The 24,298-nt window shown below is 50.3% G+C and overlaps 1 protein-coding gene across 3 annotated transcripts in view; it reads right to left on the bottom strand.

Moving 5' to 3' along the window:
* NOD2 (nucleotide binding oligomerization domain containing 2) overlaps nucleotides 1-23,993 on the bottom strand; it is a 38,606-nt gene extending 14,613 nt beyond the window's left edge. For 2 of the 3 annotated variants that reach the window (XM_084757131.1, XM_084757129.1), the window contains exons 1-4: nucleotides 23,943-23,993; nucleotides 18,126-18,594; nucleotides 9,613-9,718; nucleotides 4,816-6,631 (exon numbers count right to left, since the gene is read on the bottom strand). In XM_084757131.1, the coding sequence (XP_084613257.1) occupies nucleotides 4,816-6,631; nucleotides 9,613-9,718; nucleotides 18,126-18,584 (2,381 nt within the window). In that variant the 5' untranslated portion in view covers nucleotides 18,585-18,594; nucleotides 23,943-23,993. Of the gene's footprint in view, nucleotides 1-4,815; nucleotides 6,632-9,612; nucleotides 9,719-18,125; nucleotides 18,595-23,895 lie in introns of all 3 variants that reach the window. The other variant, XM_084757130.1, reaches the window with a different exon arrangement.
* Between the last annotated feature and the right edge of the window lie 305 nt (nucleotides 23,994-24,298).

A 24,298-nucleotide genomic window follows, 5' to 3' on the forward strand; every position in this document is an offset into this window, starting at 1 on the left:
TAACCTCACTGTGCTTCTGGGAAACAGAAGAACAGAGCACCCTGCGCCAAGTAGAGAGCCACCTACCCACCCACCAGAATCCCTGGCCAGGGGAGCTGATAGGAGGGGACAGTCCAAGGACTAGGGACCTTGAGCCCTAACTAAAGAACGGTGGGGTCTTTGAAAAGCTGAGGAGTTGATTTTCAAGCACAGTTTCTATCTTTGCAAAAGGACCATGGCCATGACAGTCACCCCCACATAAGGCTGTGAGGTTAAAGGAGCTGCCCTGTGGGAGAAGTAGCCATCGAGCAAGCAGAGGGCAGAGCAACCAAACAGACACAGGCATCTCCAAGCTTAGAAATGTGCCAGGGTTCACGGGCACTGCTGACCTGCCTTTTGCCTATGGGCAAACCCCACCAGCTCCTCTAGGGACCCCGGATCACGAGGTCACCTGAGAGCTTTCCTAAATTAACAGCTTCTCGGGCCCCTACATGGAGCTGGCAGCCCAGGGAGCTGTACTCGGCCAAGTCATCACCATTCTTTCCCTCCAGACAAACGCAGGCAGTCCTGGCCAGATGGCTACCAGCTGAGGTTTTAGCCCCCCCCCCCACCCCGCCCCTCGGCTGGATGTCCTGACCTTGACCAGCTATTCGCTACCTGTCCTGGTCTGCTTTCTATTGCTGTGATAAAACACTATGAACAAAAATTAAAAATAAAAATAAAATAAAATTAATGGAAGCCAGAATTTATTTTTGGCTTATGGTTCCAGAGGGATAAGAGTCTAAAACACGGCGGGGGGGGGGGGGGGGGGGAAGCATTGGCATCAGATGGACATGGCGGCCAGAGCTTGAAAGCTTACATCTTCAGTGGTATACGCGGAGAGAGTGAACTCCACGTGGCAAGAGTCTAAACTCTCGACACCCACCCTCAGTGACACACTCCCTGCAGCAATGCTGTGCCTCCTAAACTTCCCCAGACGTCACTGCTGATTGGGGACCAAGTGTTCAAATACCTGACCCTATGGGTGGGAAACATTCTCATTCAAACAAGTGGACTAGCTGTGTGCAGGTCCCTTCACCTGCATCAAAGAAATGGCCACCATCAACAGACTGTACCGGTACTATACGCATAGGAAGAGCTGCCTGAAATCACAATTAAATTCATGTACCAGGCACTGATCTGTGTACTTTCCAACAGTAACATCATTCATTTCACCACAAGGCCATGAGGTAGGTCCTATTCATGTGTCCTCAAGAGAGAGAGAGAGAGAGAACGAGGCACAAACAAGTGGCAAGACTTTTGCTGAGGTTGCACGGGGCTGAAATGGTTAAGTCTAAGCAGTCCACCTGCAACCTGTCCTTGAGCACAGCGATGTGCAGCCCTCCCAATGCTTTTCTCGGGCTCTCAGAGACGTGCTTTTCAAGCTGCACGTTGTATGCCCTATTAGTGAGTTCCACAGACAATTCTGAAGGCCCTGAACAGGATTCAAAAGCTGAAATAGGACGGATGAAGGAAAGCAGAGTGAGTCAGAGCTAATAAGGGAAGGTGTTTCGCAAGGCTCCGGTTTCAATTCCATAAGCCCTCGGCTCTGTGTGTTCTCCCTCTGAGAGGAACAGAAAACTGAAACCATCACCCTAGAGGCAGAGAGAGGAGTCTAAAGAAACCTGCACAGGAACACTTTGCACGTAGGGTTTCTTAGAGACGAGGATTTCAGTTGGCATGGAAACCCTTCGTGTGGGGAAGATGCAGACTCACACTGTGGAAGAGAAGCCTGCCCCTTCTTCCCTTCCCTATTCTTTCCTCTTTCTACGTGGCCGTGTTATGCATGCGCGTGCGCGCGCACACACACACACACACACACACACACACACACACACAAAATGCCAAGACTTCTTAGCTGTCTATAGGTTAAGAGCAACAGAGCTTGGTTGAAGGTTTCAATTGCCTTCAGCTCCTCTTAACATTAAAAAAAAAAGGTTCATTTGACACACATTTTTGGAGATGTCAGTCTACCTGGGTCGCTTTGAGACCCGTGTCAAGGCATCACATCATGACAGGAAAGTGGAGGAGGAGAACAGTGTGTGTCTCCAGCCGGGGAGTAGAGAGTGAGCTGGGCTCCTACAGCACCACCAATAACCTACAGACTTCCCACAACGCCCACTTCTTAAAGACTACATCTCCCAACACACAGTGCCCCTGAGGGACATCCATCCATCCATGACAATGGCTCAGGGTAGAACGCAGCTGACTCCTGCAGAGCAGTGCTCTCATAGGGGAAGACTTGTGGCATCTGAGTCAGCAGGGATGCTTGTAATACACAGGTTCCCAGCACACACACACACACACACACACACACACACTCCCCCACCCGCCCAAGCCTACTTGAACAGGAATTGATGCAGTTCAACAAGCAACTTTTTGTGATACTGCTTGACCGTTAGAAACCAGACCAAGCTGGTCCTCCCTTTCTCTGAAAACAGACAGCCCCCCAGCCCCACAGACTCCTAGGCCCATCAGCATGTCATGGAATCAAATGAGCATTCTTAATCACGGGGGAAAGGACCATTTAAGAATTCCAGGGATGGGCGCTGAGCTTGGTAGACTAGATGTATCTGTAAATCCAGTACCGGGGAGATGGAGTGCCCTCTGAGATCAGCCTGGACTAGCTGAGGCCCCATTTAAAAATAAAAATCCAAAGCCAGGCATGATGGCACACGCCTTTAATCCCAGCACTCGGGAGGCAGAGGCAGGTGGATCACTGAGTTCAAGGCCAGCCTGGTCTACAACACGAGTCCAGGACAGCCAAGGCTACAGGACAGAGAAACCCTATCTCAAAAAAAAAAACAAAAATAAAATAAAAATAAATAATAAAATAAAAATAAAAATCCAGAGATGACAAGCTCTGAGGATCATCCAGGCCAGTGTATTTGGTTTAAAAGTATGGACCACCTAGCCAGGAATTTGCACACTCTAATATCCACATGAGAGCAGCTTCAACACTCAGGTCTCCAATTTCCCCATCAAGGTCCCATGTCCTTCCTGGGGAAGCGGCACATCGCACTGTCCACTCATTTTCCTGGTCAGAGTGATGCTCTTCTCTTGGCTGTGGGTGCCTGGAGGCAGATACCCTAAGGCTCAACCAGCAGAGAGCACAGCACTGGAAAGGCAAGGACCAGAGAGCAAGGGCCAGGCCTTCTACCTCACTACATGTCTTCCTAAAGGCCCTCAGGTCTTCCCCTCAGCCAGTAAGTCCTCCCTATCCTCAGGCTTTTCCTAGAGCCCTTCCTAAGTCCCATCCACAACTCTCCAGTACCTTCCATAGACTCTCCCTATTTCCCAACCTACGGGCAGCATCTGTTTCCTCAAGGCCCTGGTGGGACTATTCATATTTCTAGTATAGAGTTAACATATACAATAGAGCTATATATATTAACTCCACGTACAGTACACTATATTATATTATAAACTTGCAACCACAGTCCCTGCGCAAGGGTTAGTGGAGTCAACACAGTCTCCTGCATGCGTCTGGGTGTTAAGGCTTTGCCTCCAAGCAGATAAGCCATCCGAATACACACAGGAATCTTGTCTTTTGTCAAATTCAATTAAGGTTATCTTCGAAAAGAGCCAAAGCCCCAGAAGCTGTCTCTAGATCTTAACTGTAATCTACAACCTCCTCTTTCTGATAAGCTCTAAATAAGAAGCAGGTCATTCCCTTACATGACAAAAGGCAAGTTGGGAGCTGTAGGCCATGCTGGTCACTAGGCCTGAACATAACCCTCTGCCTTTGCCTGACCCCACACACTCAAGAGTACAGATATGCCAAAGAGCAGAGCCTCACTTTTCAGCAGAAAGCAGTATGGTAGCAGAAAGTTCTCCAACTGCTTCCCCTCAAATCCTGACACGCCCATCTCGGTGAGATGTTAAGGACTCTGATGGGACTCAAGTCCTCTCTGTTTTGAAGGGGGTCTCTGACGCTGGCACAGAATCTTGCACGAGACCTCAAGGTTTCCACTCCAAAGCAGTGGAAGTGCATCCATAGCCAGGAACCAGGAGACTTAGACCAAGAAAGGCATGACTTGTATAAGCCACAAAAACCATGCTTCCTTGATTCTGGGCAGGTTGCTTGACTTCGGTGAGCCTTGGGTGTGTGTGGGGGGTGGGGGGGGGGGGAATCACGGGGGAGATGCTAATGGCCCTGTTGAGCCCAGCATGATTATGGAGATACATTAGTTCACTCTGAGAAGTAGAACATAGTGCCTAGCACAAAATTTCAACGATGGCTACGGTTGGCTGTCAACTTGACACACCTGGGAAAGGGGAACTTCAACCAGAGGAATTGTCACCATCAGAACGGCCTGTGGGAATGTCTATGGGGGCATTTTCTTGATTGCAAATTGACGTGGGGGGGGGGGCCCAGCCCACAGTGAATGGACCATCCCTAGGCAGGGGGGTCTGGGGAGTATAAAAAAGCCAGCTAAGCAAGTCAGAAGAAGCAAGCCAGGAAGCAACACTCCTTCATGGATTGTTCTTCATGCTGCTGCTCTGGCCTCCACTGGTGATGGACCAGATAACCTGGAATATGAAATGAACCCTCTCCTCCTCCAGTTGCTTTTGGCCAAAATATTTTTATCACAGCAATAGGACACTGGTTACCGCTATCTGTACTGAATCTAAGGTCCAGAAGGAGAAAGGATCTGCCCAGGGTTGTACAAAAGGTGGCTGAATTGGGATTGGGCCCAGACTTCTGGAGCCCAGCTGTGCGGTTACACTTCTACGTCTAATGTTGACTATCGCATTTGCCACAGGCCTAATCAGCCAAGACCTTGTCACACTCACTACAGAGCTGTGCAGACACCGAGGCAGGGCAGCAGCTGCTCCACTCCAACGTCTCCAACAGAGTTGTGGTCCAGCTGCAGGGCCACAGGCCGCTGCAGGTGCCTCAGCACAAAGGCCAGGGCAGCACACTCTGCAGGGCCCACTCTGCAAAATGTCAGCTTCAGGTGCCCAATGTCCAAGCGGCGTACAGCCTCCTGTGCCAACTGCTCCTCCTGCATCTCATACAGGCTCCGGATGAGCCAGATGAAGCTGGGCATGGCATGCATGCTCTTGGCTTCACCAGGCACGGCAGGTGGAATGGAGTGGAAGTGCTCACGAAGGCTGTGGGCCAGACAGGAGCGGACACATGCCTGGTGCCGGAGCAGTGCCTTTTCAGAGATCTGACATGCGGCCAACAGGTCCCGATGCTCACGGGACAGCAGACCCGCTAGGAAGGCCGCTGTGATCTGCAGGTTGTGTGGCTCGGCCTTCTGCAGTAGGGCCGTGCCACTGCCCTTCTTGATTCTGGACCTCTGGATACATAGATTCGGCAACAGCCTAACCAGCAGGGAGCTGCCCAGCCGGCCACAGCTGAAGAGATGCCTGAGTGAGGCCGCCGACGTGTCAGCACTGACCGCCAAGTAGAACGCGGCAAAAAAGCACTGGAAAGTAATGTGCAGGAATTCCAGGGGTGCCTTGCTCCCAGGCACAACACTTTGGGCACGTACCAGGAAACCAAGAGAAATATCATCAGAATCGACCTCTGATGCCTGGAGCTGCTGAGCTGAGAACACATAGCAGCTCATAGCCAGACCCTGGAGAGCCAGATGGCCAAGGCGCAGGAGAGTGGAGAGCCGGCTTTGGAGGAGCCCAGGTCCCAGACCGAGGGGGTAGGAGTCTGGAGGGGACGCGTGCAGTAGGAAATGTTGTAGGATCAGGAGGTACATGTCCGTGCTGGTTGTTGGGGACCCCCTGCTCTGCAGTAAGAGTTCCCGGTGGCATCTGGACACCATCCATGAGAAGACAGGGAGGTGGCACAAACCGTGCAGGGCTGAGGTGGCTTGGAGCAGGTGGATGAGGCGGTCTGCCACTCCAGGTTCCCGGTGGTGCTTTCTCAGGTACATTTTGATGCCCTCCTCGGAGAAGCCCTTAAGGTGGCACTCTATGCGGACAAACTTCCTGAGGAGCGCTGACACAGCATCCGGGCGGCTGGTCAGCACCTTGCCGGCGTTCTTCAGCAGGTTCCCCTGCAGAAGGTTAAAGAGCAGAGTCTGGACCAATGTGGGGTCAACGGGAGAACAGTGACGCTCCCGGTCTGTGAAGTGGAACCTGAACTCATCCAGACCATCGAAAGTTAACAGGACACGGTTGGGATGGTCAAGGAGAAATTGGAAGATACCATCCTGACCAACATCAGGCCAACAGCAATGCTCAAAGAGCAGCGTCCTCAGGGACAGCGACTTGGTCATGCATTGCAGCTGCCGGCAGCTGAACGGGAAAACGAAGAGAAAGTCCTGGAAGCTCTGCCCAGTTGCCCACAACAAGTGCAACCGCTGCAGGAGAGTGCTCTTGCCACTGCCTGCTTCGCCCACCACCAGTACAGTGTCTGCATCCTTGTTCAGGTGGCCATGGGTACCAAAGAGATCCTCCAGGCCCAGGGTGGCAGGGCTCTTCTGCAGGGCCCCAGCCATGCCCACCTCTGTCCGCAGCTCCAAGAGGTTTTCTGTGTAGATATCCTCCAGGCAAAGATTCTCTGACCCATCATAAGTACTGAGGAAGTGAGACTGGGCTGAAACCATGGTCCTCAGTTTGGATACGAACTTCTGACACTCAGCAGCTGGGATACAGAAGAGGCAAATGAGGGTGAGCCCGTGGATATAAGGGGACCTCCGCAGAGAGTAACCTACACGGGGACGTGATGATGCCTGGCTCAGAGAGAAGAGCTAGCCGACATCTATCCTGTCTTGTCTATTGACAAGCTATGAGCTTTAGGGACAGCCAGGGAAGCTTCCTAAATCTTGTTCTCTGCCCCCCTCCTGCCCCCCCAGCAAAACAGGAAAACGGCAGAGAACTTTGACATGGGCAAACAGGAATGACACATGCCACTGCTAGGTATGGCATCCCATACAAACACACCGACCCGTCATACTTAATAGGTACACCTGATGGGGCCAGGGTGACTCACAGGGTCTGTATCCTGGTTGTCTATTCCTGTTGGATGGCCTGAGACGCCATTCGGTGTCCACTGTCAATTTCTGAAGGAAACTAGAAAGGGACAGGTCCTTGGTGTCCAAATGATGAAGTCTGATGCCTAGGCCTATCACCTGCTCGCCACACCACTCAGCCTTGCTAGGATCTAGTGTTCTTATCCGTAGAAATGAGTTAGTATTAAGACTTTAATTTGCAATGTCCCCCACAGGCTTATGTGTCTGAGTACTCGGTCCCCAGCTGGCATGGCAGTTCTGTCTTGATAGAGGTGGAACCTTTAGGATACAGGGCCTAGCTGACTGACATGGTCACCTAGGGGTAGGCCTCTAAGGTTATGGCTTGGTCTACTGCCACCTGAGCTCTCTGTTTCCTGTCGGTTGCTGTAATGAAATCAGACTCTCCTGTTACCACTCCTTGGGTCAAGCTGCAGCAGCCACCCAACCCTCCTAGCCACGAGGTACCATCCCAAACTGGGAGACAAAATAAACCCTCCCCATTTGAGCCAATTCTGTAGGGGATTCCTGCATCGCAACAAGAAAAGTGGCCACGGGCAGTGCCTAGATGTGATTCCTGCAACCCGCGGCCGTATTACCTTATATGGCCAGATGGAATGGCCAACCTCAGAGGCTAACTCTGGACCTGAAGGTCACCAGGCACCTGAGCCAAGTCCTCAACAAGACTTTCTTTTCTTATACTTCCTGCCTGCCTCCTCTTCCTCCTCCTGCCCGTCTGCACCCAGGGCCCTATTGCTGGTCAAAATACTTCCTAATGAGAGCCAAGTTCCCATTTCAGGAAACAGGGAAGTGTTGGTCAGAGGCTCAGGCAGGCAGGACGTCACAGGACGTCAGCAGCTTCACCCCAGCATGGCCTCAATGGCCTCAGGAAAGCACCAGCCTGTTTGCTCTCAACTCAGAGGCAAACAAGTTCTTACTGGAGAGCCCTTAGCCCACCGAAGTACCTGCAGAGACAGAGGAAGCAGGTGCCCCCATGCTTGTGTACAGGGCCTCACTATGGTGGCCAGACTTGCTTCACACTTGGCAATCGTTCTGCCTGAGCCTCCCTATGAGCTGGGATTACAGGCCGTGCCTCTACACCCAGTATTCAATGTCTCTTGTTCCCAAAGGTCAGGATCCTTGTGGTTCTTTCTATTCTTTGGCTATATCAGGAGCACTGACCAAACACCAAAAGAGACACAACCCCCTTTCCAATACCCTGACTTGCAATGCCAGCCTCTGACCATTACCAATATTACTGAAAGCTTCAAAACAAACAAACCAACAAACCTAGGCCTCACAAGATGGCTCTATGGGTAAAAGCACTTGTCAGCAAGCCTGATGACCTGAGTTCAATCCCCAAAATCTATATTGTGGAGGGAGACAGCCAACTCCCTCAGGTTGTCTTGTGACCACATACATGCCATGGCATAGTCACATACACGTACACACACATACACACACACACACACACACACACACACACACACACACACACACGTTAATTAGAGAATGCCTCTTGTTTTCATTTTTTAAAAATAAGCTTTTTTTTGAGACAATGTCTCATGCCTTCCAACTTAATACTATAATGGAAAATGACCACGAACTACTGATCTTTCTGCCTCTCCTTACAGGTGTGTGCAACCTTCTCCATCTGCTTCATTGTCATTTTTAGAAGCATCTTACATCATAGAACTGTATAATGCCGATATGGCCAGTGACACTTGATGACATTGCAAATGCTCACCAAAGGCCATATTGGCTTTTATACAGTGAGGTCCATCTCCTGTTCTCATATGAAATAGTATACACCTGAGTACCAAACACAGGCCTCCATCCATCAAGCCCACAGGCTTGCTTCTGCACAGAGGGCAGGGCCAGAATGATAATCCCATCTGTTAGCTCTGGGCACAGAGTTCATGGACCTTCAGTCCACACTGGCTTCCTTCTCAGTCACCAGGGAACAAGACTGGGAGAGGACCAGGCTTGTATCCTCTCTGCAATGGATGATTTCTTCTCCCAAGCATAGAAAGACACTACAGTCAGACCCATCTTCCTGTTCCTTGCCATTCAAGCCTCAGTTTTCCCATCTGTAAAATGGAACGTTGCAATGCTCACTTCTCAGGACTGTTGGTAAATGGCAGAGAATGCCCATAAAGTACATAGCAGGCTGCCTGGGATGTCTCAGCCAGGCCTCTCTCGCTACTCACCAGGTGAGTATAAACATGGGTGAGACTGCATTCCCTAAGTCTGCCTGGTTATGAATTCCAGATTGTGAGAAACCAGGTTTTACAGATCAAGAGATCCCAGCCCCATCTGTGCCTGGTGTGGGATGCAGCGAGCTGAACTCACAGCTGGCACTCCCCACATACCGTGGCTCCAGTGATCACCGAGTAGTCTAGGGAACAGCGAAAGGGGGAAAGCCACTAGGCTGTGGTACCTTGGACCTTCGCTACCGTGGAATGAGTCAGGTAGCTGCTAGGCTTCAAATGGGGGGAACGGAGTCTGGGGGAAGTTATGCAGCAATCCGCAGATGCTAACTGCCGTGTGCTTTGCTCTTTAAACAGGAGTCTGTGTTGACTTCCTCTTGTTTTCTGGTTAAGGGACACATACATACCCTCATAAGGCAGGCACGGTGAAGTTGACGATGCCTTGGTGTGCTGGAGAAGGAAGGCAGCCAGCCCATTCGCCTTCACTGTGGCAAGATCAAGCAGCCTCCTTGCCTACAGATGAAGAAAAGGCCGTTACTTTTCCCAAGAAGGCTGATGGAGGAGGCGCGATGTTGGAAGGTTTCCACTAAATGCTGAACATTCCTAATCTGAAGACCCCAGATCCAGATGCCCTTAAGCCTGAAACCTTTTGAGTATTGACACAATGCCACAAATGGAAACTTGAACCGTTGTATAAAATTACCTTCAGGCCATGCGTTTATGAAATATAAATGATTGCTGTCATTAGACATGGGTCGGGTTGCCAAGGTAGCCATTGTTTATGCAAGTGTTCTAAAACTCCAAAAACATCTGAAACACCAACAATAATACCATTTCTACAGAGCCTTCTTCTATCACAATGAGAGCCCAGAAAAGCAACTGCGCTACCGTCTGCGTTTAGCAAACAAAGATGACGCAGGCGTGGATGGTGAAACAAACACACACACAACCTGGCTCCCTCTCAAAACCCACTGAAAGAATGAGTAGCTAAACGTGAGGAAAACGAGACAAACTAAATAAATACATAGACCCACCAATGTACAAGAACAAAAACTGATTTGGGAAGCTATAGACTCTTGGAAGGCAGGGGCCGCACCACGTCCCGTGGCCTGAATGCGGAAACTCTCTCTCTCTCTAGGCAGAACCCACTTTCCCTCCACCCTAAGCTGTCCCCTGAGTCTGGGACCTGAACACTCAACTGCTCATTTTCTTCCTCCACTTAAATGTGTCATACGCACGCATGCACGCACGCACGCACGCACGCATGCACGCACGCACGCACACACCTTTCCTCATCTCTGCTCAAGTCTCCTCCATTCTTCTAGCTGTTCAGCCCAATGCCTGAAGTCACCTTGCAGTCCCTTCTCCGCACTTCATCAACACATCCTGTGGGCTCCACCTTCAAAGTACCAGAATCAAGTTGTCCAACAGAAACAGAGTCCAAAGCATACAAGCCAGTTAGATGTGCACTGACGTCTTCTAACTGCCACATTCTTCGGTGACAAGTAAGAGGTGAATTTAGTCACAGATCACGCTTAGACACGACATCCAAAATATTGCCATTTCAACACGCCGTCAACATAAAAAATAGTGAAATGTGTTGCCTTTTTTTTTTTCTTTCCTGTTAAGTCTTCCACAGCTGGTACATTTAGAGTCCAGGTGTGGTCCAGCTGTGGTAGCAGTGCTCAGCAGTCACCCAAGGAGCTGATGTGTGCAAGCTACGGAGCCCTGTAAATACCTGAACCCTACTGCTGTCCTGCTCCAAGGCACACTGTGGCTCACCTAGAAACTGCATAACTGCCAATCTGTACACTGTCCCTGCCTACAGCCCATCCCTAGCACCATAGTCAGAGGAGAGTGCTTGCTTCATAGTCAGAGGCGAGTTCCTCACATGTTAGTCAGCCCACACAGCCCTAGCACAAACCTCCCAGCTATGGCCTTCTACTAGTAGAGGCCAAGTCCAACGGTAAGCTCTCACGATCCAAACTAGACAAGCATCCTTGCCTGAGACCACGTGAACCCAGACTGCATCTCATCTGGACTTGAATGCCCTCTTCCCCTTGAATGCCCCACTTAGCACTGGCCTCTCTTTCATTTAGTGACCATGCTAGCCAGGCGCAGTGGTGCACACCTTTAATCCCAACATTTGGGAGGCAGAGGCAGGCAAAATGAGTTCGAGGCCAGCCTGGTCTGCAAAGTGAGTCCAGGACAGCCAGGGCTACACAGAGAAACTCTGTCTAGAAAAACAAAATAAACAAAACAAAAATGAACGTGCTCAGTATGTTCCTACTTCAAGACTTTGTTTTAACTGCATCTCTGCCTAGAGTGCTAACCTCAACTGGCAGCTGGATAATTCTCTCACCCACCTTAAGTCTTCTCTCAGGTTCTACCTTCTCTAACAACCCTACCTGAAGGTCAAGTCACTACTTCACACCCTGGCAACTCTCAACAGATGGACTCCACTCCTTTACTAATTCTTCCACTGCATGGGGCACCTTCCGAACTCGGTGATTTTCTTCCTTCTGCTATGGTTTGTCCCCAGGTGAGGTGTGAACATCTCCACAACAAGGTTTTCTATCTTGTTCACTGAGTTAATCCCGATGACAGAGGAAAGGACTCAATGGATGGATGGATGGGTGGGATACATGGGTGGGTGGATGGATGGATGGATGGATGGATGGATGTAATACATGGGTGTATGGGTGGATGGATGGGTGGACAGATAGATGGATGGATGGATGGATGGGCGGGTGGATGGGTGGGTGGATACACGGATGGTGGAAGGCTCCTGAAAGCTAAGTCCTAAGACCTGAAAGTTGCTGTTAAAAAGCACATTGTGTGCACCCTACAGTTTGCCAACAACTCTGGCATGGCAGCATCAAATACGTCTGTAACACAGAGAGACAATGAAGACAAGGAACAAGTCAAAGAACTTATGACATAGATCACCAGGCTTTCTTCCCCACTCCAAACCCTAACTAGCCACTCACTACCCCTATCTGCCATGCAGTCTGGAGATCTGCATTCTGAAAGGATAAGAGAGGACCCCAGGACTGGGAGAACCCAGCCACGGCTAAAAAGTGGTTGCCACACCTCAAAGCCAGGGTTTAAATGACTATGTGCAAAATGAATGCCAAGGCTACCTTGCCACTACCCAGACCACTCATCCTCCAGGTTCCCAGACCTCTACCATCAGACCTTTACCACAGGCAAGAAGCTTTCTATTTGAGGAACTCGGTAAACCCAAGAGGAAAAGTTCTACAGGTGTAAACACTACCATTTTCTGACCATCTACGGTAGAGGGCGCAGTAGACAGATTTCACAGTTTTCAGGCTTCAAAACCTCTCTTTTTAATAATAATACAGACACCCCAGGCTTGCCTATGCCCAAAGAGGGTGTCAAATATGGGAGATCAGAAATTAGTGGGAAGGCAACTTGAAAGTTTAAAGCTTTGCGCTGGGAGTCAGCAATGTCACAAGACCGGGATTTCCCCCAAGCTCATCAATGATCTTTTCACTGACCTACTGGAAGGTCCCCGATAGACGCCCAAGGAAGGAGAAGTTAGGCCACATCCCCAGACCTGGGAGCGTCCATCTAAGAAGAAAAGGCAATGCTGCTGTTTCCCTACACAATTATGTTTAGCTGGCTACTTTGTTTGTTTTTCTTTTAAATAAAATATACGAATTGGAAATTTCTTGCAAAAGACACAGAAACCATCGAGAAAGCAAAGGAATGATTAACCAACGTGTCAGATCTTTGGTTGCCTCTACCGGTCACACCCGAAGGACAGGGTACCAATACTGCTGTTTCTTCACCTGGATGTGGGGAAGTTCTTACCCTAGACATATGAGACCCATACACTGTTTTGTAGGCATAGTACATTTCCCTATCTAAAACTGTCTTAAGTTGGTACTATGACAGGAGCAAGCAAGTCAGAGCACAGGCTGAAACCTCAGCCCCGCTGGCTTTGGCATCTGCATGAGTCACACAGACGACAGCTGGCATCACAGTTGGTGTTACCAGCCTGAGGTTTCCCAACAACTGTTATCCCCAACTGAGCAAAATTACACAAAGCTCTCACATCTTAGGACATACAGGGAAGTGCACACGCCTTGCGGAGAAACAGACCAGACCGGGATTCTGTTCCTAGCTATCCTTTCCCAAATGGGCCATGTGTTCTCAACAAGCACACCCCTCACTGTTGGAAGGATGTAGCAGGGCTTAACTGCCACTAGAGAAAAGGCTGCCCAGCACCTAGCGTGCACCCTTCCCTGGAAGCAGGGGCAAAGGAAGCCCTTTAACGTGCACTCTGCTTCGTTCCACAACATGTGTTCAGTTCCCAACCTTCAAGCAACGATAGCCACCTCTATAAAGAAATTAAACATTGGGGCTGGAGAGATGGCTCAGAGGTTAAGAGCACTGTCTGCTCTTCCAGAGGTCCTGAGTTCAATTCCCAGCAACCACATGGTGGCTCACAACCATCTCTATCCTCTAATGGCCTCTTCTGACATGCAGGTGTACATGCAGCTAGAACACTCATGTGCATAAAATAAATAAATAAAATATATTTTTAAAAAGAAATTACACATTAATGCTAGAGACACACTAGCTGGATATACCATAAATGCCATCTCCACTGAGCCAGAAATTGAGCCACTGAGAGAAAGAAAGCCAGAGATCCCAGAAAGCCAGAGCTGAAGGGAACTAAGGAAAAGTCAGTTCTAATCAGTTAACTTCAGGCCCTGGGGCCCATTTGTCCCCTCAAAACTCTCAGATCTGCTACCCACTGTCCTTTCCACTGCACCATCTCTCAGCTCACTCCGCCATCTTCAGTGTTGGTTTTTGCAGTCCACTTTGCAGTCCTTCCTTCCTTCCTTCCTTCTTTCCTTCCTTCCTTCTCTCCTTTCTTTCTTTTGACACAGGATCTAACTACGTAGCCTTAGCTGGCCTGAAACTCAGAGTGCTAGGATTAAAGGCATCTGGGCCATTTAGTTCTTTCTTGGGATGGAGTCTTTGCTCACTGAAATCCTGCCTTTGTTCCTTCCAGTAGGCTAAAGCCTGCTCTGTCCTGCTGCATCCCATAGATCTGGGTTAGACCACGCTCTCCTTTCTGTTTCTTCCTGGGCACCTACAGACACCCATTGATTGTGTCTTTGGCCCGAGAGTTATCCCATTATCTTTTCTTAGACAGTCTACCTACTTTGGCATTAATTACTTTTGTTACTAATTCTCCCATCTCCTCTGGGGCCTAAGCATCTAAGCTGCCTTATTCAAATCCTTCAGAGAATCCCTCTGGTGACATATTGCTGAACTCTAACTAGATCAAAGGTGATGAGCTACAGTCTGGTAACTTCTAGGTGAACTGATTTTTATCCCCACAACCAGTCACAGGGGTCACCAAGGAGGGACAACAAATCATGTGCTTTTGAAGGGTACACTGGGGCATACCTTCAGGCCCCACGTGCAGTAATGAGAAGGCCCAAGTCATGCATGTTCTGTAAAGACTTAACCACTTTGAGCAGCTTGAAAGCAACACTGAAAACAGAGATTCTCACTGCAACTATCTCATCCTATGCTTACCCAAACTCACGTGAAGTCTGACCCTCCCATCCTCACACCAAAACATACGCCTATTTATTTCATCAACAAGTACTGACCAAACATCGATCACAAGCAAAGCTCTCACCACTGTACACTTTAGCATAGAACCTGGCATACGGTAAACCTCTTAGATTCTGGATAAGTAAAGGTCAAAGCCCACTGCTAATTTCCCGAAACTGTAAAGTGGAATGTTATTATTTCCCATGCTTTACAGACAGCCTGTGGACCACCATGTTCAGGAAAATAGAAGTTTCAGAAATACTCAGCGACGCTTTTCTGTCCTTGCAGTTTCTGTTAAGCCACTGCATTTCAGGGGCAGTTAGCTCCCCCATTCTAAAACAATTTCATATCTGAAATCCTAGGTGGGCATTTAAACTATATTGGCACAGAGTGGCTATGCTACTAAATTCAGATTTAATGTAGTGCAGAATTATTCTCCACTGAGCTGTTGATTTAAAGCAGACAGCAATAAAAAGTCTGTGAGCACAGAGAGCCACTCAGCAGAAATGACAGCAAGCAGGGGTGATGACAACAGGGCTTTCCAGGCACATCTCTGACTGACACATGAGTTATCAGAGAGCTCTTCCCAAAACCTGGAACATCGGAATAACAGCATCCTGCAGACTGGGGTGGGAGAAATGAAGGCCAGAGGGTCTAGTGGAAAGGTTTGCTGTCTTTAAAAGCTCAGTTATGTCATGTAAACACGTTTTTGTTTTAATCCCAGGTGTGGGCTATGGGGCTGATTCAGATTGCCCACAGCAGCAGACTCTTTGCCTCGTGCGAGCTCTGAGAGGGTCAGCTGCAGATAATTTAATTCTGAAGACTCTGGAGAGGGAATAAGAAAGAAAGAAAGAAAGAAAGAAAGAAAGAAAGGAAGGAAGGAAGAAAGCCAGAGACAAGAGAGAGGAGAGTTGTGGGCTCTGAGACAGAAAGAAGGCGGCTGCTGGTGCTGCCCCCTGCTGCTCCTGGTTGCTGTTGATGCAGTTTGATGAGAAGTTGGGGATCTCCTGAAATGAAGATTGGACTTTGCCCCCCCAAGAACCCTAACCAGCGTGAAGTAGCAAAAGAGAACTATGCCCCCCATCTCCCCACTAACCATCTTTTTCTTCTACCTGGTGTTGGGGTGTTGGAAGGGAGAAGGGAGGAGGAGGTGATAAGGAACCCCAAATAAAATAAAAGTTTAAAAACTAGAGTCTACCCAGTGGCACACAGACATAGGGCTTGGAATAATGGAAGATCTGGTTTCTAATCCCTTAGAGGAGACGGCAGGGTAGGAAGGAAGGAATGTACTGTCTGAGGATATGAGCCAAAGGTTTCCTGCAGCTGCTGCCACTGGGTTCTCTCCTACTCTGCTTCCAGAGGGGATTTTTCGGGTTTTGTTTAGTCCTCTTCCTGTATTTCATTTCAAGAAAGTTTGGAAGAATGGTTGAACAGTTGGAAAACTCATGAGTGGATATGGAGGGGTACAAGAAACAAAAAAAAAAAAAAATGCATGAAATAGGAAAACCGGAAGTGCCGCTCAATTATCTTGTTTTTGAAAGGATTACAGAGCTGGCTGTGCAAGTAGGGAGTTTGCGGTAGAGATGGGAGCGCTTGGGAAGTGAACAGCATGGCTGGAACAGGGAGAACAAGAAGGTTCAGGTCTGGGAACTGAGAGCCAGAGGGTCCCAAAAGTGCCACCTGCCCTGCTCCATGCACTTTTGTTGTCAAGTTCCCTCGGCCTCTGAGCAGGTTGGGAAGCCAGAAAGAGCAGAAAGCCAGAAAGAGCAGAAAGCCATACAGGGCGAAAGGGTTAAAGAGAAACAGCCCGGTTCAAGAGAAAGGGTTAATCTTGAGCAAATTGAGCTGCCAGGGAGTAGCCTCCAGTTTAGAGGTTACCACTATTAGCTTCCCCAGCAGCCACTAAAAGCTGTAGATATCAAAATGTTCAGTGCTTCGATTGTGGTAAATTCGGTCATTCGAAAAGAAATTGTGACAAAGCCACTAAAAGACTCAGAGCTTAAAAAAAAAAAAAAAAAAAAAGGCCAGTGTGTAAACTCTGAGAAGTATGGTACTTTCTGCCAGCACTGGGTTCTCTGCAAGAATGCCTAAGCTTCTTGGGGTTTGTGGATGCTGTGGTAAAAGAGATCATCAACTAGTGAATGAAGGCCCAAGAGGGACACAGGGGGTGACCTCTTGGCCATAAGGAAGCAGCTTTGGAGTCCTAGCTCAAGGCTCAGCAGCAAAAAATTATGAGCCGTTCCAGACAAAAGCAACGGAGAGTTACTGGGATGTAGAAGAGACTATTGAGTACAAAAGTATTTGGTTCATTGATAGTCTCCATTTAGGAAAGCAACAACAAGACTCTTTCATATTAGAGGGGGGGAAAAGTCGTTTGTTTTTTTTTTAAAGACTAAAAAGGAAGAAATGTAGAGGAAAGTTTTGGTGTCTTTATAAACTCAGTTATGATATGTAAATATTTTTTGTTTTAATTCCAGGTGTAGGATATGGGACTGCCTTGGTTTCCGCCACATCTTATAATTGCCTTGTGTAGCTTGGAGAAGGGCATGGGTTTTGCCAGTTGGAGTTAGTGGGATTCTGAGGACTCTGGGGGAGTATAAATACTAGAGCCCAGAGAGAGGAAGAGGCTTGGAGGAAGAGGAGGAGGAGGAAGGCCGCTTGTTCATCCTGTTGCATTTGTCGTTTGCTGTTGCTGGGCTACTAGATATCCTGACAACTGAGATTGGTATTGCCCCCAAAGAACCCAACAACCCAAACCCGGACAACCAGCTGGAACTAAGTCTAAAGAGGTCTATGTCCCCTGTCCCTTCTAACCTTCTTTCTCTCCTACTTAGGGTCAGGGGTTTGGAATGGAGGGAGAGGCGTTAAGGAAACTCAAAGAAAATAAAATAGGATTAGAAAGTACCTACAAGAGGGTAAGACAGGGATAGAGCAAAAAGGCTTCAACACTGCAAACAAGGAGAGAGAGGAAGAGAGGGGGGTGGGGGGTGGGGAGAGAGAGAGAAAGAGAGAGAGAGAGAGAGAGAGAGAGAGAGAGAGAGCGCTTCTATACAGAAACATCCAGTCACACACAACTGGCCTTGAACCGCATCATTCTGGCTGCTGAGACCAAGCCCTGAGCTGTCACATACCACAGCCATCCCCATCAAAAGCGATTTGCTGGCACAAGCCACAGAACCTCTCTGTCCTGCCTGGCCAACTCTGCCTGGGAAACCCCACTGACCCGTGTTATCCCATGGGGCTAACTCCGCAAGTGCCGCAGTCATTGTGACTAGGCAGCCTGCTGCTGTGGATTCCGCTATCACAGGTCACAGCTTACCCTCTGGGAGGACGTGAAGATTGGCAGCCTGATTTCATCACATTCATACTGGCTCAGGAGTCCACCCTCCCTTGCCAGCTCCAGCACGGCTTCTACATGGTTGTAGAGTCTCCGGACAATGGCTGGCCTGTGACTCTGCAGGTCTCTGGTTGGATGAAGGGAGTGAGGGTCCCAGGACTCATGCAGTTCAAAGGTGTGGCTGTTGGACTGGGCCTCCTGGATAGCTTCAAGGAGCTTCTGGCAGCCCCAAGCGCCCTTGTTACACACTGTGTCCAGCAGGCGCCTGGCAGAATGAGAGAGAGGTTGGCCAGGGAGGCTGAGGCCCTCGTAGTCCTCCCAGGACAGCACATCCCAGGACAGCAGCCAGTCCAAGATGCTTTCGAAGCCCTCCAAGGACCCTGAGACCAACAGTGCCACCAGCTGGCTCCTCTGTGCCTGGAAGTCTTCCTGGGAGCACATGTCATACGACCTGTAAGAGAGCAGGGGAGGTCAGAGGTCAGGAAACAATTTCTCTAGGAGTCAGGCTGAGGAGGTCAGAGGTCAGGAAACAGTTGCTTGAGAAGCCAGGCTGTGGAGCTCAGAGGTCAGGAAACGACTTCTCTAGAAGCCAGGCTGGGCTGTAGGAGCAACCTATGGTGAGTCCTACCGGGCCATACTTAGACATGCTCAGGCATTCTCCAGTCTAAGTGCCCCGCAAAATGTGGCCCTGGGATATCAAGATAGCTGCAGTTCTCAAGAGTTTAAAGCAGCCAGGCATTTAAATCCTCAAGGCCCTGGGCCCCCATACCCATGTTTGCTTTCCACCTCAGGAAGTTTCACAAGGCAGAGCTGGCAAGAGAAGCAGTCTCCTGGAGAACATCTCCCTCCAAGGCAGGGTGACAGGCTCTTCCAGCGGCCACACCCAGTCACACGGCTTTGGAACCACTGGATCCCTTAAGTAAGTACACCCTACACCCCTTACTGGAGATCTCATTTCTCCCCCAACTGCTAGAAAGCAGGTTCTGTGGCTAGCCCCAGCTACCAAGAGGGAAACTGAGGCACACGGGCAAAGGATTTTGTAGGTACTTGTCATAGCTGGGAAAGACAGGGCTGGGGTTTAAACCCAAGCAGTGGGACTCCTTGCCTGATGCAAATCTTTGTCGCTTCTCTTTGGTATTTCCACGGGCCCACAGGGAGCATACAGAGTTGTTTGGGAGCCCACTGGTATAGTGGCCCCTGACAGCAACATACACATATGCGCGCGCGCGCACACACACACACACACACACACACACACACACACACACACCCCTGGCCAAAGGCCTTTGCATACTGCCTGGTTGTCACTCTCAGCAGCTAGTGCTGAGCTCAGACTTCAGAAGGGGCCATCACGAGTTTCAGTCATGGAGACCCCTGAGCAGCAGAGAAAATCTCAGTGGGCCAGTTTGCAGTAGCCACTGTCCAAAACAAGGGCTGGGGCTGCGCCCAGAGAAAACAAAAGTGAAAGAGTACAGGCACGAGGAAGCAGAACAAAGGCTTCCTTTCAAAATCTGGGACTTTCTAAGATGCTCCTGGAGAGGAGAGGGGCAGCTGGAAATGGCCTGGGGAGCCCAGGTCTTTCCTTTAGACAGCAGTGTCTTACCTCTATGGCAGGCCCACAGGCAGGCTGGGTCTCCCTCATTCTCATACTCCTAAGCTTGCCCAGTACTGGGCTCACTGAGGCCTTGGAGATGTTAACTCCGAGCCCATCCAAGGAGGTCTGGAGCTAGAATGCTCTGGGGGCGATCTTCTAACTCAGCACCACATTACTAACATGCAGGTTAAAAGCCTGGGGCTGACGAAACTAACCACTGGCCTTTCCTAGTCAGACAACAGCACAGAGGCAAGGTCAGCACACTGGCCCTAAGCTTGAGGTGCAGCCAGGAAGTTATGGAGGGTGAAAAATGCTGAGATGAGATGGCCCAGCTCACTTTACCTCCAAGTTGCTGGGTGTGTGACACTTAATGCTTCCTTCTTCTGCAAAGCACAGGAGCCAAAAAATAAAAAAATAAAAATAAAGCCCAGAGGCACTGCACAGGCAGTCCCTGATCCAGCTGACTGGCCCTAGGGGGAAATCCCCAAAGCCTGAGCAGGAAGCCTGAGCTGGCAGACCAGCACCCACAACTTGCTAGCTCTTGGCACAAAAGTTGGTACGTCTACACTGGCTTTCACTCAAAGACCCTGGCAACGTGAGATGTCTCCAATCAATCTGTTTACCCAGCTATGAAGAACTGCGAGGGAACAGAAGCCCTTCTCGCTCGGATATGCCAAGAGCCTGCCGGATACCCAAACCATTCACACCCAGACAATGACCTCATCAGTTGGGTGGACACAGGCAGGGTGAGGCAGGAAAGCCGTGTGGTTTGGTCCTCTGCCTCCCACCCACAGCTGGAAAGTCCCACTTTGCCAGTCTCCTGCAGACCACAAAACAAGGCATATCCCCAACGACCAATTCGGCCAGCCTCCTGCCTCTGAGTAAGCCATTTTCCTATCTCATCTTAAGCAGCTGGAAAAGAAAATCTGAGCTTGATACCATCCTCCTGACCAGCTGAGGAAGTTCTTCATTAGTTAGTCCTAGAATCCTGCTCATGCGGGCTGGAGAGATGGCTCAGCAGTTAAGAGCACTGTCACTGTCTTCTCTTCCAGAGGTCATGAGTTCAATTCCCAGCAACCACACAGTGGCTTACAAGCATCTATAATGTGATCTGATGCCCTCTTCTGACATACAGGTGTACATGATGGCAGAGCATTCATATACATAAAATAAAATAAAATAAAAAAGAATCCTGTTCGTGTGTTCTGGTCAGATTTGCCCTCTCTAGGCTAAACACACTGCTCAGTCTTCCTGCCATATCTATCTAGATCTATGTCTAGCTAGTGCAACCTTGGAGTTGCTCTTAGGCTCTGCAAGGTGAAACCCAAAAAGGGTCAAGGGTACCTACAAAGGCCCCTCTCACCCCTAATCCCACCCACTCACCCCCATGCCATAGCACCTCCTTCTTTCCAGGCTCACAGGTACCCAAGTTTTCCTGACATTCCCAACTGAGGACCTTGTTCAAGAGTGGAAATCTCCTTGCAGTGCCCCAGGCCTCCAGCAGATGGGAGAGGAAGACAGAGCCGCATGCGGAGGAGTGTAGAGCTGCCCTGGTCCTGGCTGGCCAAGCTTTCCCTGGGGCACCCAAAACCATCCTCTTCCTCCCACCCGAGTCAATCCCCAGGGACCAGTTCCCATCAGGGAACAAACAGACTAATTCATCCTTCACTTCTGTCTTCATCTGGGGCTGAACTGCCATCCCCACGCCCGCCCCTTCTCCTCCCAGTCCCAACCCACTGCCAGCGAGAACGCAAACATGGCTTCTGTTGTTCTGTTTTGTCAAGGGCGTTTGTTCTACCCGTTCGCCCTCCACCTTGGGGCACGTCTCTCGAGGCCATGAAGGATTTCTCTGATCTTCCTCCCCACTTAGGAGCCTTTCTTTCTATCTATTCTGCCCCCACCCCACCCCCACCCCACCAAAGCTGGTTTCTAGTCACACACTACCCTCGCCCCGGAACTGAATGAATCACTGCCGCGTCCTGGCCACGGGCTTAATTCCCAACTGTGTGATAACAACACCTGAAATGCTCCTGCCAAATCTGGACACTAAGTCAACACCATGTGGTGCCTACCAGTATCTCCAAACGCAGACACACACAGAACCAATCACTGGATCTCCCTCCTAACAGCTCCTCTCTCAGGTAAAGGCAGCCCCACACCCCGACAGCCATCCTTGACTCTGCCTCTCTCATGCAGCCGGGACCATCCACCTGACCTTCCACAGAGCCCAAGTTTGAAAGCCGAAGGTTCTCTCTCTATATACTGCGATGTAAGCTCTATAGCGCCCTCATAGTTCCCTCATCTACCATGAACCCCACCCCCCACCCCTACCCCCGTAGGCCAATCTCAGCCTCACAACTAGATGAGCCTCCCAGACCCCTAAGCCAGATGAGGAGCCTTATCTGGTCACAGCCCACCAGCGGGGCCCATCACAGTCAAGCTAAAAGCTCTTATAGCAACCTTAAGCCCAATACAAGAGACCTCAGCTCTCACCTCTTTCCTCTTAGTCCCCCCCCTCCTCCACCCCACCTTCCCACCCCAACCCCAACCCCATCCTACTCCTTCCCATACTGCTGTGCCCCTGGCTTGCTCCTCACTCTTAGAAAAAGAAAGGCTTCCTCTGGTCTGTCAAGTTCCTGTGTTTGCGTAAGCTTTCGGCTCACAGGGCATTCTCTGGGCCCCAGATGGTCACATGACTTGCCCATCACCTCCTTAAGACCTCCTTGCTCAGTGGTTACTATCTCAGAGGGCCCTCCCTATGCTATGTGAAACTGTAGTCCCCAAGCTCTGTCCCAGCCTTCATCACCACCCCCCTTCTGTCACCCGAGACTGCGTGTGTTAGTAGGATGTACTGCTGAAGATCCTCTCCCCATAACCCTGAGCATCACTCAGGGCACAGACGAGGTCTCAGTGCGTAAGGATGTGTTTATTCCACACTGCTTGGCGAGGTAGCTGGCTGAGGGACCAGCGAGTAGAAGTTCCACGGCCCAGACTTTGGCCAAACTGGCACAGAGGCCACCTTTTTAGCACTAGGCTGCTGCTCACTACACCACCCTGCAGTGCTGACCCGGGAGGGAGAAGGGGCAAAGATGGAGCCAGTGCCAGCTTGGAACTGCATGTGGAGGCCAACTGGCATCAGATGACCAGGAAACCAGGGGTCCCAATAGCCTCACAACAGACTGAACAGAACAGAGGCAATGGAGCTGTCCCTTTGGTCTTTCTCACTAGAAGGGCACAGGTGGACGATGGGGCAGGACAGGGATCCTGGGGGAGATCACAGTTCACAGAAAAGCCAACATCCTCACCACAGGCCAGGACCCTACAGGTTCTGAAGAAGACACAGGAGCCAGAGGTTCAGCCAGCTACGGAGCTACCCAGAGCCTTGGGAGCTAGCTTGAGAAGTGAGAACCCAGCCCGAAGGCTGAATGCAGGGCAGGCATTGGGCAGGTGGGTGTGGGTCTCTCCAGGCAGGAATAGGGTTTGACCCCAACTTCCATGCTCACAAATGAATAAAAACACGCAGGAGCAGCTGATGTTAGACAGTTATCTCTGGCCAGAAGGTGGTGGCACACGCCTTCAATCTCAGCACTTGGACAGGCAGAGGCAGGCGGGTCGCTGTGAGTTCAAGGCCAGCCTGGTCTACAAAGTGAATCCAAGACAGCCAAGGCTACACAGAGAAACTCTGTCTCAATAAAGAAAAAACACAAACAAAACAAAACAAAAAACAAACAAACAAACAAACAAAACCCACAGTTATCTCTGAAGACTAAAGGCAGAGAAACTGAAGGCCACAGAGAAGAGGCAACTGAGCCAGGAAGAGCTCCCACTAAGACCCAAAACCAGGATTTTCTTCCTCTGCGAGTTTTCCCTCCATTGCCCCAGCAACCCCGAAATCGCAATCTCCCCCGCCCCCTCAGACGTCAAAGGACCCTGGGGACTTCGTGGTGCCCTAGCCCAGCTCGTCACTGACCACAGCCTGCCATGGCTCCCCTTGACGCCCCCATTCCTTTTACAGCCTATCTATTGTGCTGATGCTTCCAGAAGAAACAAGAGTCCCCTCCAGAAGCGCAGCCAGGCCAGCTCCAGAGCTAGCTAACAGCGTCCCGGGAACCCTCGGTCTGCCCCCCAGAAAACCCTCCTTTCCACATATCCACCCACCCTCGAGCAGCCGCAGACCACAGAAACGGAGGCGAGCAAGCACTCACCGCCAGCTGCAGCACAGGGTTCCTCCGCCCGCCTGGTGGTGACTCCCAGGAGGCACTAGGTCTCCTTCAGTGATCTCGCCCCGCCCATCGTCCCACCCACCCAAACCGGAGACCCCGCCCGCTCTGGCAGGCTTGGCAGGGTGGCCACACCCCTCCCGGTTGGCCTCTGGGGCATCGGTGAGGCTGGCCTGTGGGACTGACTGTGTCCTGTCCTTGTGTGGCCCGATTTCTCGGCCACGATTCAATCAGAAGGGAACCACAGAGTCCTGGGACCAAGAGCTAGGAAAGCTCAAGGTGTCAGAATGAACCCTCGCACCGTCCCAGGGATCTGTAAGCCTTTAATCAGCTACAGTCTT

Source organism: Acomys minous, assembly GCF_964271855.1.
Source record: "Acomys minous genome assembly, chromosome: 14".
NCBI lineage: Eukaryota > Metazoa > Chordata > Mammalia > Rodentia > Muridae > Acomys > Acomys minous.